The sequence below is a fragment of the Chroicocephalus ridibundus genome, chromosome 4 (genome assembly GCF_963924245.1).
Source record: "Chroicocephalus ridibundus chromosome 4, bChrRid1.1, whole genome shotgun sequence".
Classification (NCBI taxonomy): Eukaryota; Metazoa; Chordata; class Aves; order Charadriiformes; family Laridae; genus Chroicocephalus; species Chroicocephalus ridibundus.
Window position 1 is genome coordinate 17,518,743 of NC_086287.1, and position 17,231 is coordinate 17,535,973.

Sequence of the window (17,231 nt, forward strand, 5' to 3'; positions counted from 1 at the left end):
TTGCCATCAATTCACTTTTTTTCCTGTATTCAGAGTGTGATTTAAGGTAACTCTACTGATTCACTATTTCAAAGATAAAAATTAGTGGTAACAAAACTATAATGGAACTTTCTTCCAGTCTTTCTCATTAGAGTTCCACTTTGGGCCCAACGACTACTTTTCTAATTCAGTCCTGACGAAAACGTACAAGATGAAGTCAGAGCCAGACAAGACAGATCCCTTTTCATTTGAAGGACCTGAAATAGTTGATTGTGAGGGGTAAGGAAAACTTGAAATTAAAAAAACCTTCTGAAGTAATAGTCCATATTTTCCAGATGCTGCTTTCTCTTACTGTGGCAATGAAGATAAAATAAAGCTTTTGCTGACTTAAAAACTGGGATTTTTTTTTTAGGGATGATGGTGCTCTCAGGCTCAGCATGCAGAAATAACAGATATATAGGTATAGATCCATTTCAATGTAGTGTACATTTTAAATCTTAAACCTTTCAAACTTAGTAGATTGTTAATGAGGTAAGAAGCCTTTTACTTCCAGATAATTGGTTAAATTCATTTCATTTGTTAACATTTCATAGACCGCCCCAGTTCTCAGTCTGATAAGTAGTCTCAGGGTATGCTGGACTCTTGTTCTTTCAGCCTGTTTTGAGGCTGGAACACACTGGCCGTGCAGTTTAGTTCTGGCAATTGTGGCTGTGTGCTTCCAAATGAACTCAGAATGCAGCATTTTTTTAATTTTTTTTTTTTTGGCAAAACATATTCAGAAACAGATTGGGGTGGTGAATTCTCATCTCTGTTCTGGAAGTCTAGTGAGTTGGACACCACGTTAGACTTTTTCATTCTGTCTAACCAAACCCATTCTCTTCCAATCTGTGATCTCTGCTCTGTAACCAATGTTCAGTGTCACACCAGAGCACCTTATTGTCCCTTTTTTTAGCTTCCTTGGTGTGGTGTGTTTGATTGTTTTTTGTTTGTTTTTTTTTTCTTTTTGCCTCTCCTTCAAGGATGGGGTTGAGGGTTTTTTTTTTGTTGTGGTTTGTTATTTTTTTGTTGTGTAGTTTTTTTTGTTTAACCCTTAAGGAATGTCGGATACTTGCTGTCTTGAAGGTACCCTGGCAACCTCAAAACCTTTTGACTTTTAGTGCTACATGTTAGCTTTTGAATAGAGTATTTACACACAGCAAGGCAAAATGTCTACTTGAATGTTCAGTGAAAGTTGTGCCTAAGTAAAAGGGTAGTGCATTTTGAAGAAAACTTTAGTTAATTCCAGCAAAATGTTTTCTGTTTAAGTCTTACAGAGGAGGAATCTCTTTCTAAAATTGCTGGTAGGTCAAAAGTTTGATTTTGGTTCATGTTTCCTGATGAAGGTTATAGATACTGGAGTAAGTAGAGCAGGAAAACATTTTTTCTGTGACTTTATACAGGTTAACTATAAAACTCTTGACTTTGATTTATGTATGGGAGAAGATATTTTGAGGCACTTAAGGGTTACTGTGACACCATTATTTCCATTAGAAGAGAACTAGCTGTGTTCACCACTCATTCTTTGCCATGTGCAGTTTTGGGTAAAACTACAGGTGGATGGAGAAAGACTCTTAATTGAGATAAAAGTGTCAGTTTGCACAGTAGCAGAAAGGAACTGAAAAGTAAGCTCTTTCTAGCTTGCTGTACTCGACTGCCAAGTCAGTCTCAGCGCTGTTCTTTGGAGAGCTAAAATGTGCCGCCTCTTGGCTACTCTTTGTGCATTTATTTTTAGGGTAACTGGATACCGCTTTGACCTGTAGTGAGAGGACATAACGTATTGTTTTCTACTAGTCTGACTGTTGGAAGAAAAATTCTGAAAAAACTATTTAGCTTTTTCATTTAGGGTAATATTTGATATGTCCAACATATACATAGTCTCTAGCACTACAGTAGGTCTATTTGACCTCTTGTCAAGTAGATTAAGTTGCCAGTGTGAGTAAAACTAGCTTTAAAGAATGGTAAGCGATCTTTGCCTTGATCTTTGTTGCTCTAATGCTCAGTTCCTTATTTTTGCTGATGTCTTGTGTTAAAATACTGTTTCCTGCATGTTGTCTCTAGGTGTACTATTGACTGGAAGAAAGGAAAAAATGTTACAGTTAAAACAATCAAGAAAAAACAGAAACACAAGGGTCGAGGCACAGTTCGGACAATTACTAAACAAGTACCTAATGATTCTTTTTTTAACTTCTTCAGCCCAATAAAGGGTAAGCTTGTAAATCGAGAATGTAGGATTCTTAAAATACGTTGTGTTTTATTTATATGTATTTGTATTTATACAGCTTAAACCTATAATCTGTTTATGCTGTTGCATTGTATGCTTTCTTCTTACTAGAGGAAGATAGGAAACTGCAGCCCATCCGAACGAATCAATTCATTCTGACGTTATTCTGTAGAATTTGTCCATTAGGTGTGCTGTGTAGACAGGATTCGTAGTATGGGAAGAGTCTCATGTAGAAGAATCTCCTAAAGAAGTTGACTTGTTTTACCACAGGATGGCTCCGTGCATCAATTTGTGATTTTTAATACGTGAAGAAATCTATTCCAGCGTTGATCAAGTTATAGCATATTGGTTTCATTTAAACCTTTGTGTTAAGTAATGGAAATTCCTGTGGTTTCTTCTGTGATTTATTGGTGTTCCCTAAAGCTTGATACATAACCTTCTTAATTTTCCTAGTTATCTAATATTAGGTGTGTACTCACACATTTAAAAAAATTCAGATAAATTCCAAAACATTATTTCTTCCTGATATATCTCCCATTGTACTCTTTTTTTTTTTTTTTTTTAAACACGGATGGAAGAAGCAGTTTTACTTTGTGGACTTCAGAGACATACTGAACAAAAGGGACATTAGTTCTTGATTCAGTCATGGGCTATTATGTATTACCTGTCACTTCTAAATACCGCTGCAAATCCCTGTGTACATGGGGATAAGAAAGAAGTGATAAGTATTTCCGAAGTTGGAGTTTGTTTGGTACAGACATGTCCTTTAACTTAAACAACTTTGTCATTTTTTTTTATTCTTGTTACAAGTAGTTGCTGCTTTCAGAAAGGGATGGAGATTTGTTTGCCTCATGGTTTTACATTGGTTTTTTTAAAATATGTAAAGGACATAACTCTGGAGGTAGCTGTGTAAGAAAGATAAGAATATGGCATCTGCTGGCATTTTCAACTTGAATAGACTGAGCCAAATTATCACTTTCATAGTTGGATCACAGTACCATGGCACCTAAGTAGAAGAGGGAAATCTGGTTTTGGTTGGGGTTTATTTGGGTGGTGTTGGTTTTGGTGTTGTGGGTTGTTCTTGTTTTTTAACAAACCAAAATAAACGCCACCCTGTTCCTTACTGGTTACAGTACAAGGCCATGTCTCAACAATTGCAAATTCATGACAAAATGTTAATCTACTTGTTAGCATCCATGTTCAGGGAGAGGAGCGGGCTCATAGTGGTCTAGCAAAATAAAGTAACTGTAATTACAACATTAATGTAGAAACAAAATGTGTTGGTCTTTGAGGGGAGAAATGTGATCTACATGCCTTCTGAACGCATCTTTCTATTTCCTGTGCGAAAATCTTTGATGTCAAAATGGCAGCTTTGGTGCAAGTGCAATTTAACTTAAGGTGAATCTGAATTGTCTTTAAAGGTTTAATAGTTAGCTTCTGAAGACTTCATAAACCCAGTGTTCTTTGGTATGAGAAGGTCTTTATACTATGTTTTGTCATTTTCAATATTGAGGTGGGCTAGACTATGCAAACTTTCCTTAAATTTACTGTGTTTTCTTTTTGCAGTGTCTGGTGATGGAGAGTCATTGGTAAGTTTACATTTCTGAAATTGCATGATAGCTCTTAAGTATGTACTGTGTATTTTTATTGTTATTTTTGCTTTTGACAAAGCTGAGCTTCATAGTGATAAAATGAAATATACTCTTCACTTCTCCAGCTAATCCATTGACATTTTGCTGCTATGTGTCTTGCTGATCCAACACATCTATAATGATCACTGTTGGGAAGAGGTCATTGTTTTCTCTACTACTGTGTGGCTGGTATCTGATTTTTAAAAAAAATCAATCTGAAGCTTTCTGAACAATTCTGTAACTTCAGGGACCAGAACCAGCAAATTCTATATGAGCCTTTTTAATAGAAGGTGTTTCAGCAGGCCAGTAGCCTGTGTATCCAAAGTAGGAAACTTTTAAAATAAATCTGTTCTGCAAATCTGGCTTTTGACTTACAATATTTCTTTTATTGTTACGAAGTTAAGTATACTGACAGTATGTGTGACCTGAAGGTTGATGTTGATGACAGTGTGATGTTTCTCAAACCTGAAACTTCGAAATGCTTTTGTTTGATCCTCTGTAGCACATCACATTTTGATAGAAAAATCAAACTGACTTCCTTTACAGGATGAAGATTCAGAGTTTACTTTAGCAGCAGATTTTGAAATCGGACACTTCTTCCGTGAAAGGATAGTCCCTCGTGCTGTGCTTTATTTCACTGGGGAGGCTATAGAGGATGATGATAACGTATGTATGCTGTCAGCAATTTTGTTTATTAGTTACCATGTAGATAGAAACATTCTTCTTGTCTGATTAAACTACTGTGTCATATCAGTTACATGAGAATAACAAAAAACCTGAATAGATACCTGTTACTTAGGAACAGGAAATAATTATTCAGCTTGCTATGAGTTGTTAAATCTTTGCTTCTGGAAGCATCTTAGTTTCAGTTACTGTGTTTGAATATGCTAGACCTATTACTGCAGAAGATTTTATGTTACTATTAGTAGAGCTAATAAAAATCTTGGGTTTGTTTTTCAGTTTGAAGAAGGTGAAGAAGGTGAAGAGGAGGTGAGATACATACTGTATCTTTTATAGATAACTAATTACCTGCTGTGTTCCAGAAGTAGCCCTATATGGAGCAGAAAATAGTTGTTCATAAATGCTCTTGTGTATGATACTTCTTCCCAAAAGTTTAGCATTCCTGAATTACAAAAATCTAAGGCTGTTTTTCCTCTTCACAAAAGTTCTTTCTGCAAGAACACGTACCTATTTATTTTCTAGTATTTTGAAAGCTGTTTTCTAACATGAGTCAAAAATTAAAGATGAGCTTTTTTCTTGAGTGTTACATGATAAGAACCTTCAGCCTTATTTTTAAATATCTGTTTCTTAAGCAGTAGGGGAGTTCAGATATCAGCTTTTAAGTTGTCATAAGCTTGAAGACTGGGCCTTCCTAAATGTGAAGTAAAAAAGGGAGAGCATGCAACTGCTCAGGATAAAGGCTTAATTCAAGCTGGAATTTTTAGTATACCAAGAGCGCTGGCCCATTTACAGTAGTTTTGGATGAATACAAACATACTGTGAAAGGCTTTGCACAAAACCACTAAATGATACCACACTTAAATGAACTAATATGCTTTACAGATAATTATATTTTTATTTTACTGCTTTTACCGTGGTGTTCTTGCTAATTGCTTAAAAGTACATACCTGACTGTCATCAAGTTCACCATAATAGAGTACATCAGAAGTTAGTGAGCTGGTGGGCTGATGTGGGCTGGCAGCCTTTAGCATGCAGTCTCTCTTCTCTCTTTGCCAGTTGCAGTATGGACACTTTCTTATTTTTTATTTTTTAAGCTGGGTCTTGATATCAAGTGTACATGTATTTCTGATCTGTTTCCAGTGTCAGATGTTGGCACTGGATGTAGGTGTGTGTACAACGGACTGTGAAAGTACTGCGAAATCCTGTCCAGGACTACATAACCTGTCCACAGTAATCCAAATAATTAGAGACTCTTCGGAAAGAGGTCAAAACAAAGAACAAAATTAAACACATATACTTATTACCAGAACTGTAAAATTCCAAAAAATGTGTTAGGTAGAAGTTTAAAAAAAAAAAAAAAATGCTGGGAGACTGCAGCAACTTAGGTAGGAAGGTTACCTTAAGCCATGCTGAATCTCTTAAACATGTGTTTTAAATCTTCTTTTAAAGACTTTACTTTTAAGATTTTGAAGATGCTGAATTCTTTTAAGTCAGCCCAAGTATTGTTAATGTTGACATCTGAAACACTCTGGAATACAGTGGTAATATCATTTGCTATTTTGTTTTTTCTCCATTACAAAAAGTTGCACTTTTAACCTGTTTTAATTTCTGTTAGTTTATCTCTATTTTGTCATAGGAGTTGGAGGGGGAAGAGGAGGGAGAAGAAGAGGAAGATGCAGAGAGTGATCCTAAGGTAAGGATTTTTGTGTGCTTAGTCGTAACACAGACTATAATCATGAGCATTGTAACGAAGGCTATGGTAGTTTGTGAAAAAATTAATACATCACTAAAAAGCAAGACCTACCCTTAGCTTCTGACGGCAGTGTTTTAATCTTCTTCAGCATTCAAATTGCTCTTAAAAGTTAATGTTTCCATAAATTGAAAAAATGTAGGTTTTGCCTTCCAACCTGCACCAAGGAAAAGATAAATTCTGAACTGTGTGCCTTTACTTCTTAATGTTATCTCTGTATAACAACCATATATATTTTTCCTTTAGAAAGGTCTTATTTCAAATATTCTTGCGGCTGGACTTCAACTTAGAGTTAGTCTGACAAGTCTCAACTAGCTTGTTTATTTTCTTTTTCTTAAAATTGTTCTTTATTGGTTGTCCTGGTGGCTGCAGGTTAGGTTCCACATGTCTGTACTCAGCTAGAAATCAAAAAAAGTTAGTCCCCAACTTTGAATTTTAAACTTTGAGACCTGGTTAAAAATGCAGCCTTAAGGGTTAGTGCTGCTTCTGATAGGTATTTTTCAGTCTTTCAGTCATGGTAAAGTTAATGCTTCCTTTTAATGAAGCTGGGACAGTGATGACAGACTTGTGTTCATTTAGTTCTTAAAACATCAGCTTTTAATTTTTTATAAAGGCACAGATGAAGAAGTGAAAGCATGTAAAACTGCTTGATCTTTGGATGAAAGTCTTAACAGCAGCTTAACATGTCACTCTTGTGAGGCAATTTTATATACATCATCATATCACTAGTAAATGCTTTTTTTCACCATATCAAGAATTGAGCTTTTTTTTCTTTAATGAGAAATACTGTGTACTAAAGGAAGTCTGTCTTGTGGAAAGATTGATCAAACAGGTTTACAGTGTCAGAAACAAGTATTCTGACTCTGTTTTGTGGGATAAAAATGTAGTGGTGTACCTGTAATGGGAAAAAGTGGGACAGCTGAGAAAATGTTAGTTCTGAGTCAAAGTGTATTTGTGCTAAGTGTCAAATATCCTTTTACAGGATTTGGTATTCTGTAGGGAAAAAAAAAAGCTTAAGGTATCTCGGAAGGTTGTAGTTGTTGCCTCCTGTATTATTTTGTACATTTCACTTTTCATTCATGCTGACAGTTCCTTTCAATTTTTTCCCATTTAGGTATAATTTAAGTCTGTTTATCATTCATACATTTCTAGGTAAGGTGGAATTCCATTCATACCTAACTTCCAAGAGTCCCATTTGTTGCCATGCAATGTGGTGGTTTTTTTCTCCTAGGGTTTTCTGTTTTGGTTTTTTTTGTTTGTTTGTTTTCTTGTATGGGGAAAAGAAATGGGGGAATGGTGATGTCAGAGTACAGGTTTTATTAGTGAAAAATAGAAAGAAATGTGTATAGAGATGAATGCCTTTAAATCTTATAATTAAATTAGATTTTTCAGAATGACCTCTCTGCATTCCTGGCATAAATTCTGCTTTGCCTTTGTAGCAGTCAAACTGTATTTTGTATACACTTGATGCATACTGAGATTTGTCAGTCTTTATTTTTCCCTTGTTTCTGATTTGATGTCGTCTCTACGGTTTCTAGCGTACTTGCAGATTATTTCTTAAATATCTCCTCTGCTCTTCTTGAGAACTCTTGCAAGTCATCAGTTTACTTAGTATGTCTTTCCCAATATTGTTCTTGTTTATGCTGCCTGACAAAGGCAGTCATTTGCTCTTAGAGGCCGCCTCTTGAGCTCTCATGATTCTGAACATATTTAAAAGAAGAAAAAAGTTCCTTCTATTGTATAGTCATCTTCCACCTTTCGTTCCCATGTCTCATGGAGAACAATGCCTGCAACAGGCTCTGTACTTTTTCCCCTTGTATTTTAGGCTTGTATCTCCCCCCCCCCCCCCCCGCCCCACCTTTGGTTACTTAGGAGGAGCTGTAGTCTTCCCAACTCGTTCCCTCTCTGCATAGATAATGCACTTCTTTGCCTTTGTTAAACTCAAAATTGAGCTGCGTTTTAGTGTTTTTTCTATTTTATTTCCAATCTGATATGGTTTGAGAAGCCAGCCGCGCTGCCTCAACATACTTGCACTGTTCATTCACCTGCAGTAGTAGAACATCCATTTCTCGCAACAGCTTATATGTCATCCAGCTGTAATCTGTTACACAACTGTCTTCCTTACTTGCAATTAACGATTGTCAGCCACTGGCTTCAGTTTTTCAGGTCAACTTTGACTTCTGTTTTTTGTCTTTTAAGACTCATACCCCTGATCCAGTTTTCCACTCCTGTCTATCCCGTTTTCTGGTCCAGTTTCTCCCTGCCCCTTGCCCATCTTTGCCTTTCAGTTCCCCCTCTACTTTTCTTGTATCTAGAATAGTTTTCCTTTTCACAGAAAATAATTGTTCTTTTGGTCTGTCTTTCTTTCAAATCCAACTTCTATTCAGTCACTTCCACATTACGTCTTCCTTTATTGTCATAATACATTTGCTATATAAATGTCAATGCTTCCTGCTTTAACTTTTCCTCCTTCCTTCCTCTCACTTCTGTCAGTTGTAAGTACATCTGAGTTGCAGTTAGAATCAGGTCATTATCATCTCTTGCACAAAGCACTTAAGCTATTTATAAATAAGTTGTGGCTTTGGAAGACTAAGCAGATGATTGGAAGTTGCTAAGAAAACAGATAAAGTAGCTTGTTTCCTTTAGTATGTTTTTTTTAATGTGCTTGCATGCCTTGTTTCTTCAGCTGCCTTTATTTCACCTTACTAACACTAAGCTTGAATTAGAGTAGTAGCTGACAAGGTAATATAGAATGATGCTTTGAATTATGAACTAAAGGTGCTGTGGGGAGAGACTGCATGTGCTTCCAGGTGCTTAGTCTACCTTTCAAGTAACAGTGGCAGAAGGTCCTGTTAGCGGCAAGTTCATTTTCAGAACCTTTGAAGTGTTCTGTCCAGTTATGGAGGAGGCAGTTCAGACCACCTGCTTGCTTAGCTCCAATTAGTTCTGAGTTTACTTCCCATGTTTATATTTTATATCCTTGATGATATGATGATCAAAGATAAGATTTAGCTTTAGGACCCCTAACTGGACTGTTCCATGGTAGGACATCTGAAATACTGAAAGGTTTTCTTCCCTCTCTGCTGTAGAGGACATCAGCTTTAGTGCCTACTGCCTGCATTGGTCCCACTGTTGGCAGCAAAGTCTCTTTGGGAGTCAGATGAGATCTTGATGGGCTGCCTGTGCCTGCACAGCTGCTTTAGTGGATGGGTAGCTTCCCAAAAAGTAATTTGTAAAAGTAAGGAGGTAAAGGCTCAGTTGCTCCTTAAATCATGTAGGAATGTGTCCTGCCTAATCTGTTTAAACATTAAAGATAACTAGAGATTCGGTGTCTCTTTCAGCATAACTTTATGTGAAAAAGATCTGGTTTGAAAGGATAAATTTCTAAGATAAATGGTATGGATACTTTGGACTTACGCCTCCATCCCCTAGGACACCAGATTGGGTGGACAGAAGCAGTGGGCTATGTGTATGAAAGTAATGAAAGAAATACTACTTCAGACCTGCTTTTCTTCACTTTAGCCCTATGATCCTGCAAATTTTAGATTAAATTTCCTCTTCAAATTTGGTGCATGTCCTCTATGTCCATAAGCAGCTGATGCAGTTTAGCTGATGCAATTGCTGATGCCTGAGCAAGTGGTCTGTACGTAACCTAAGTAGCTCAAATTCCTTGCACTGTTCTCCTGGGTAATGCCGGAAGAAAAATGTTCATGTCCATTGTAGCAAGAGTTTTGGTGGGTTTTTTGTGTGTGTGTGGTTTTTTTTTTTTTATTCTGAGCAAGTGATGTGATAAATAAGAGGCAGTGGCAAAAAGGCTTTATATTGATGCTTGTTAGCAAAAGAGGAAAAAATAGGTGGGAGTCTCACTTATTTAGCTTGTATATCTCCATTGGAACAGTGTCTGAAACTGGAATCAAAGGCCCAGAGTAGTTTAAACTCCTTGTACAAAATAAGTAAATATTATTAAATACTTTAAAGACATAAAAATAAACTTATATGAAAAGTTGTAGAACTTTAAGTCATTGCTCATGACTTCTGTAGGTAATCTCTTTATGTCAGAAAAAATTCTTACTTGTCTCTGTAGTGCTGGTAGTGAACTTTGTGTTTGCTGCTAAATGTATTTTAAAATAAGGTGCCGTTCCTCCTTATCTTTGCCGTTAAAGTCTCTGTCTTTATGGCCTGGCTGATGATGCACTTCACCATTTCTAAGATATGTTCTGAAGTTATTTTAGGGAAATACAGCATGAATGGAAATCTTGCTAGAATGGGGAGATAAATAGTGCAGAGTCTAAGACCAATAAATGGATTGGTAGGGGTTGGCTGACCAAATCTCACCAACCATCTGGACGTCACAGGAAGAGCAGGCTCAAATTTAATAGCCTTGCGTGAGGGAGTATGGAGGTAGCGTCTCGATCACACAGATTGGGGTCTGGTCCCTGATCTTACAGGAGCCGTTAGAGGCCAAAGATAAATTTGAACATGCATGTGCCTGATGGGGCAGCTGTAACTTGAAGAACGTTATGGTCATCTACTTCTGCTCTTGTCATCTTGGGCTTAGACTGAGATGCTTCTACGTGAGGCTGACAGGCAACTGAAGACACTATGGAGCTCACGTGCTGTCTTGCTCAGCAAGAGCAGTGCTGTGCTGTTGAAATGGTGGAAGAGAGAGTATTATGTCGGAATCTGGATCTGAGATACTGCCTTGTTACTTAGGACCTGCATAAACACTTTATATATATATATATGGTCAAGATAGATATGCCCTCAATTGTAAGCTAAAAATAGCATAAACTAGCAGTATTTCTCTCAAAATTCTCCAATAACTGACTCATATCCGAGAACTCCTTAAACTGTATTTTTTTTTTGTCTGAGAGTAGTAATGAACGCTGAAAGGCCTTTAAGAAGGAATGCTGTAATCTCTGTGACTCAGTTTTTTACAGGATAAAGACTTATATGCAATAATGATTTAAGTGTTTACAGAAATACAGAAGTATAAAGAGAAGACACTGAAGTTTATTAGAAAATACAACAAGGGTTTTGGTTGATCATTAAAATTTGGCTGAAATGGTTGCAATGGTCAGCCTAAGTGTGTCTGATATAAATATAACAGGTGAATAGGAAGGAAGGAGGGAGATGGAAAGATTTTTAAAGTACTTTCTAAATAATCCAGTGTGTTTTACTGGATTGTGGCTCTTTCCCAGAATGCATGGGGTAGGGGAAGTGATGCTGTGCGCTACTCTGTGGCCATGTTCAAATACAAAGCAGTTATAAGAAAAATTGATACTTTTGGAAAGATTTTTTGATAAAAATGTTGCTGGTTTTTGCCTGCATCTGAATGAAAAGGAATAGCATGCAATATATTAGTAGGGCAGTCAGAGGGTTTGTTTTTTGAGAGAGAGAATGCTATTTTTGTGTTCTGTGTAAACATATCCATCTCTTAAAGAGGGCATTCATGCTGTATTTAGTCCCAGATCAGTGAAAATGAATTCATATCAGTGGTATTGGGAGTCCCAAGCAGATGAGAGTGCAAAGATGAAGTCAGCCAGATTTACTGGGAGAGGAAAACCACGAGGAGGTCCGAAAGGTCTTTGGCATATCTGTGCAGAAGAGACTTTAATCTAGACTTCCAGTAGGAATGATAGTGACCACTGTAACCCTAAAGCATTTTAGGAGAGGAAGAGAAAAACAGTCTGGGTTTAGTGCAGATTATCAAGGGCAAGATTTATGATAAGGAATCTTAGTTGCACCTGTTCTTCCTCACCACAGGCAAAATGCTTGAGTTGTCTGAGCTTGGGGTCACTTGCTGTATAAGGAACTCTTGCATGTTTGCTTCTTTTACAACATCTTCTTTAGGATAGTTACTAACAAACATTTTATTTTGCAGTCAGTGACATTCAAAGTGTCATGTTTTATACCTGTATTTTCTTTACTAGAATTCAGCAGGTTTCTGACTGCTATTTTTTTATAATAAACTATATTAAGAATGGTAAAGGGAGAAGCAGACAGGGTAATAAATTCTCATGCTTTCTAACAATCCTGTTTTACAACAAAAAAAAACCCAAGAAGTGCAGTGTAAAACCTGAAGTTCTTAATTGTTTGAGTACTTGTTCTCCTTCCCAAATACACTTCCTCTTGCCAAAGGGGAAGTTGTTTTACTACTTAATGAAGGTGTTTCTACTTTTACATGTTCAGATTAACATGGGGACTTCTTGCCCTATGTGAAACTGTTGAATAGTTACCTGCTGGTGATGCAGAACCTAGAAGAAATCAACACATTAATTACATTTTTATCACCTTAGCAGAAAGGGCAATGCTTCTAAGAAAAAACTCAGACGTGCTGCAGAATAAGCAGCCTGCCTTCCTCCCTCCTCGGGCTCAGTGAGGAGGTGGCAGTTTACTGTTAAACTGTTTTAATAGGAACTGAAAGTCAAATTGAGCCTCTGGTTGGGGGGAGTAGAAGGTGGTTTGCTTTCATGTTTGTTTGAGCCTTGGCCTACTGGACGGAGTGTAAAGAATGCAAATGTAGATTAGAAATAGTATGGAGTACCAAGCAGTTGTGGGTGGGGGGGACCCCAATAAATATGGTGACTGCTGTTCAAAATTTTATCATCTAGCTTGAATTTATATGCAGCTTTTTTGTACATGTTAATGATACCTCTAGCTAATTCAGACTGCATAGCCAATGTCTTTTATTCATTTAAGTATTTTCTTGTATGCCGTTTTGATTTTTAACCATATTTTTTTCTTTTTCCCTTTATACAGAAAGATTTCAGCCAACCTGCTGAATGCAAACAACAGTAATAAGGAAATACCACTTGGAAGTGATATTTGAACAACTTGTAACAAATATTTGGATACCTGGCCTGCAGTTCAGGATATTCCATCGCTGCAGCACAATCTTATTAACAATGCTTAAAATTAATTTGTTTTAAAATGCATGATTTTCACTAACTTTTCTTTATTGCTTAACATGTACAGTGGCAACTTCAATGCATCTGGGAAATATGAGGTTTAAATAAAGCACACTCTACAGCCGTTGGTACACTGTAGCTAAGTATGTCAGTAGGCCTTTAGAGCCTTTTGCCCTATGCATAGGGGAATAGTCCAGACTACCAAGTGAGGATTATCCATTTTCTTGTTAAACATTGAAAATTGTGGAATAGCAATGTGCTGAGAAGCTAAAGTAAATGGATTACATGTATGGTAGCTGAAACAGATAGAGCAATATGACTTTTTTGCTAGTTCCCTCCCCCCTTTTTTTAATGTTTCTTGCAACCTACAAATTGAACTAGTGCTTGAGCAGCTTTAAATGTCATATTTATTATCTCAGTAAAACCAATTGAATTGAAGTAATTTTACTTCATGGAAGGGGGTGTCATATTTGAGACTTAGTTGTTCATCTTACTATTTATTTATTCATGTTTGTAAGTACTTTGACAGAATTAGTGCTTTTTAATAGTTTTTAATATACTTGAAAAATCTTCCTCTTTTGCATACAATATGGGTACTTGTAAAACAAATAATTTGAATTGGTCTCAATGTAGTAATCTAGACAGAAGAAACAAACTTGCATCAAAATGACAGCTCTTCTGGATGAAGATCAAAATGCAAAGGCCAAACTGTTGCTGTTAATGGAAGTGGGTTGCAGCCAAAGAACCAGGAAGTTTCCAATAGTCTTACTGCTTAGTGTCCAGCATGGAAGGACTTTTCACTCTGAACGCAGAAATTTATCAAAATTCAATTCAATAAACCTGAAGTTTTGGTGTCTTACTTGCAACACTGAAATTACTCCATTCCACAATTTGTTTTATTTAAAGCTCTGAAGTCTTCAAAACTACCTTTTGTTGTTGTGTGGCACTTCAGGTACACGTTTCTAGTTTCAACATCCATTGCCAACCTCTGGCAGCAGTTGAATAGCAGCTGTATCAACACTGTGACCAGGCATGTAGAGTGCTCCAGCCTTACCTGACACATTTGTAACTTAATACGGTGTTTTCAATTTGTACAGAATAGATAGAATATTCTATTAAAGTTGTGAAACATGATCATCGCTCCTGTCTGGTCCATAATGCTTCCTAGCTTAAATGAGTATCCCTTTGACTTTTGGTAGTGAACAGTGGAGTGTTTAAGGCTGTACAGCTCTTGTCTGAACATCCTGATACTTTCTTTTGTGGTCAAAAGCCAAAGAAAAGGAGCCCTTGTAAAAACTGCATTACGGAGTTCTTTGGCGTAAATCAGAACAAACTTGCTTAATTTGCAACTTAACAGTTTCCTTAATTTCTACCTCTCTGGAATGTTTTATAGGTATTGGGGTTTGGGGGGGGGGGGGCGGGCAACGTCATTATCAAAGATGCTGCACGATCTGTGCAATTTGGGAGGTGCTGGGGGCCATAAAGTGGTTTATAGAATTGCCTTAAGTTGGAAGGGACCTTGCGACATGCGGAGGTATCCCTATGTCAATACCTTGGAGTCAGAAAATGCTGAGGTGACACAGTGTTAAGGCAGGAGTGAAGGAAGAGAGGAAGGCAGGGATGGGTTCTAGGCTTTTATTTAAAAAAAAATAAATGAAAAAAATATCTGGAACCAGTCAAGTAACCTGCTACAGCAGGCGCAGAGAACAGCGTAAAGGCATGTCTGACAAGGGCAGGAGCATGAATGGAGTTTGCACACATGCAAACTGGCTAATAACAGTGCCAGTGATGTTAGGCACATCAAGTAGAGGTATTTGACCAGCTTTTTTTTCTTTTTATATCAAAAGAAATTGAATGATAGTTTCCCCTATCCTAAAGAAGTGCTTTCCACTACATGGTTAAAGAGGAGCGCTGCAACCTGGAGATAAACATCTGCAAATTAGCGCTCTGAAGTAATTTATGTGCATGAATCCCAAAAGGCTAACTTTAATTTTGAGAAAACGGGAAATTCCAGAACACGCAGAGCAAATGCGCCAGCATTCAAGGAGCGCAAATGAGGTGGGTGGGTAACCAAGCTGCCTAGCGAGATGTTTGTCCTCGGGAGAGTGATGGGAAAGCCGAGCTGGGCTTCGTTAAAGCGGAGTTAACGCCAGTCGACTCAGCCTAACAGAAAACAGGTCTTGTCGAAGCCCAGCCGTGCGCTTGCCATTACAGATCTAGCTGATAATGGCAAAGAAGAGCATTTCGTAGACTTCTCTGTTTTCGGGTGGTTATTTGTAGGCTTTGTCTACGGGGACAGTAACTAACAGGTAGTTGAACAGCTGGGCTCATTCCTTCAGCAGACAAGAGTACGAAGGACTGATGTGTTGGTTGTCGGAATGTCGCAGCTGGAGGCACCCAGGCTGGATGGTAAATACAGGCTGAGCGGGTGTGCAAAAATGAGGCCAGAGTGAATAACTGATGGAAAATAAAATAAAACAGTATCCGTATGTGTTTTCTGAAGAGTGTGCCTTAAGAAATACAGATTGGGGGCCCTATGCAAAACTAAGGCGGGAAGTTCGAAAAATGGTGAGGTGATCCAAAAAAAGTGAGTCTACACGCGTACATGCCTGATGATCGTCACGGCAACCTGATAAAAGAAACTGCGAAGTTCAGTCTGTGGGAACACGCTCTTTTGATGCAGTCTTCGTGGCGGTAGCTTCTTATTTGAAGAAAAAAAAAAAAAGGCTCCATTTCTGGGTCTGAAAGTTGAAGCAGCTGGAAGCACTTCAAGCGAGGTTAATTTGGCGTGTCACCTACTCGGGCTGCAGCGTGATTAATAGCTTCTCAGCACCTCGGTTGTCTAGGAAGAAAGCCTCGGAGGTACTACCCCGCTGCCCCATCTGATACAGAAACAAGTGGCAAATACTCTGCTTCCAGCTGAAAATCGGGGACGGGTTGTGGTTTCTCAGGAGCCTTTTGCACAGCGTTACGGTACCTTTATGGGAGCTTGATATTTGGGATAACCGAGAGCTGTAGGCTTTCAGGTCAATTTCAGTAAGTCCGGTTATCTGGGGTTTGCCATCTGGTTAGGATTTGTGGTGGCTGGAAAAATTAAAATGCTCTCTGCGCATTTCCACTCTCCTTATTAAACAGGCTTTTCCTGTTTTAAAAGAAAGGAGACTCGTAATAAATTCATCCTCGGTTAAATGCTGCCTTGCCGGCAGTTCCTCAAGCAAATGAGGTCTTGCCGAGGAAGCCAGCTCAGCACAGCGCAGTCCAGAGGAGAGGAGGAGGAGGAGGAGGTGGAGGAGGAGGAGGAGGAGGGCAGAAGAAGAGGTCAGACTAGTTGCGGCACGAGGAAATGCCTCACTCCTTGTGAGCCGGGCGATTCGGGAGGCGAGTTTCACATGTGAGGCATGCCCCGGCTGCCTGACGTGACACTGAGGGAGCACATAACCTTGTGAACTTGCGCTTGAAATTTGTACCATCTTCTGAAGCACCTTGGCTTGAGCCCTTTTGGAGACAATTAATTACAGCTCAGCCAGAAAACGGAAGAAACACCCTTAAGCCTGTAAGCACAAGCAGGGGATCATGCAGCCGGGTGGGAGACTTGCTTCTCCTGCCGCTGGAGCAAGTGTTATTTTCCCCCAAAGCCTTGTGATCTCTAAATTTCACCTGGTCCTGTGGTTTTTTATGTCCACCAGCATGTGGCTTGTGGAAAAACATGACATTTACTTTGGGTTCCTGCAGCTCACCGCTCGATAGCCTGTTGTAAATGGCAATGTATATTTAAAAAAAAAAAGTGCTGCACCCATGCTTCTTTATCCTCTGCCTCTTCCCATGGATAAATATCTGTATTATTTCCCAAATAAAGTCTGGGAGGCACTGATTTTGTGTCCATACAGTATCCGTTCAGGCCTCCTCCCCTGAAGCTGAAGTCCTCACATTTTTCACCTTTGTTGCCCATGCTTTGTGCTATAACCAGTGTGCAACCAGCTCTGTCGCCATAGCCGTGACCTGCGCATGGAAGAACCTTC

At 38.3% G+C, this 17,231-nt stretch overlaps 1 protein-coding gene across 5 annotated transcripts in view; it reads left to right on the forward strand.

The window, feature by feature from the left end:
- Nucleotides 1-14,346, forward strand: part of NAP1L4 (nucleosome assembly protein 1 like 4) — a 28,627-nt gene extending 14,281 nt beyond the window's left edge. For 2 of the 5 annotated variants that reach the window (XM_063331479.1, XM_063331477.1), the window contains 7 exons: nt 119-258; nt 2,077-2,222; nt 3,806-3,828; nt 4,417-4,536; nt 4,831-4,860; nt 6,188-6,244; nt 13,064-14,346. In XM_063331479.1, coding sequence (XP_063187549.1) covers nt 119-258; nt 2,077-2,222; nt 3,806-3,828; nt 4,417-4,536; nt 4,831-4,860; nt 6,188-6,244; nt 13,064-13,102 — 555 coding nt within the window. In that variant the 3' untranslated portion in view covers nt 13,103-14,346. Of the gene's footprint in view, nt 1-118; nt 259-2,076; nt 2,223-3,805; nt 3,829-4,416; nt 4,537-4,830; nt 4,861-6,166; nt 6,245-7,415; nt 7,454-13,063 lie in introns of all 5 variants that reach the window. The other 3 variants (XR_010070661.1, XM_063331478.1, XR_010070662.1) reach the window with 3 other exon arrangements.
- Nucleotides 14,347-17,231: the final 2,885 nt, after the last annotated feature.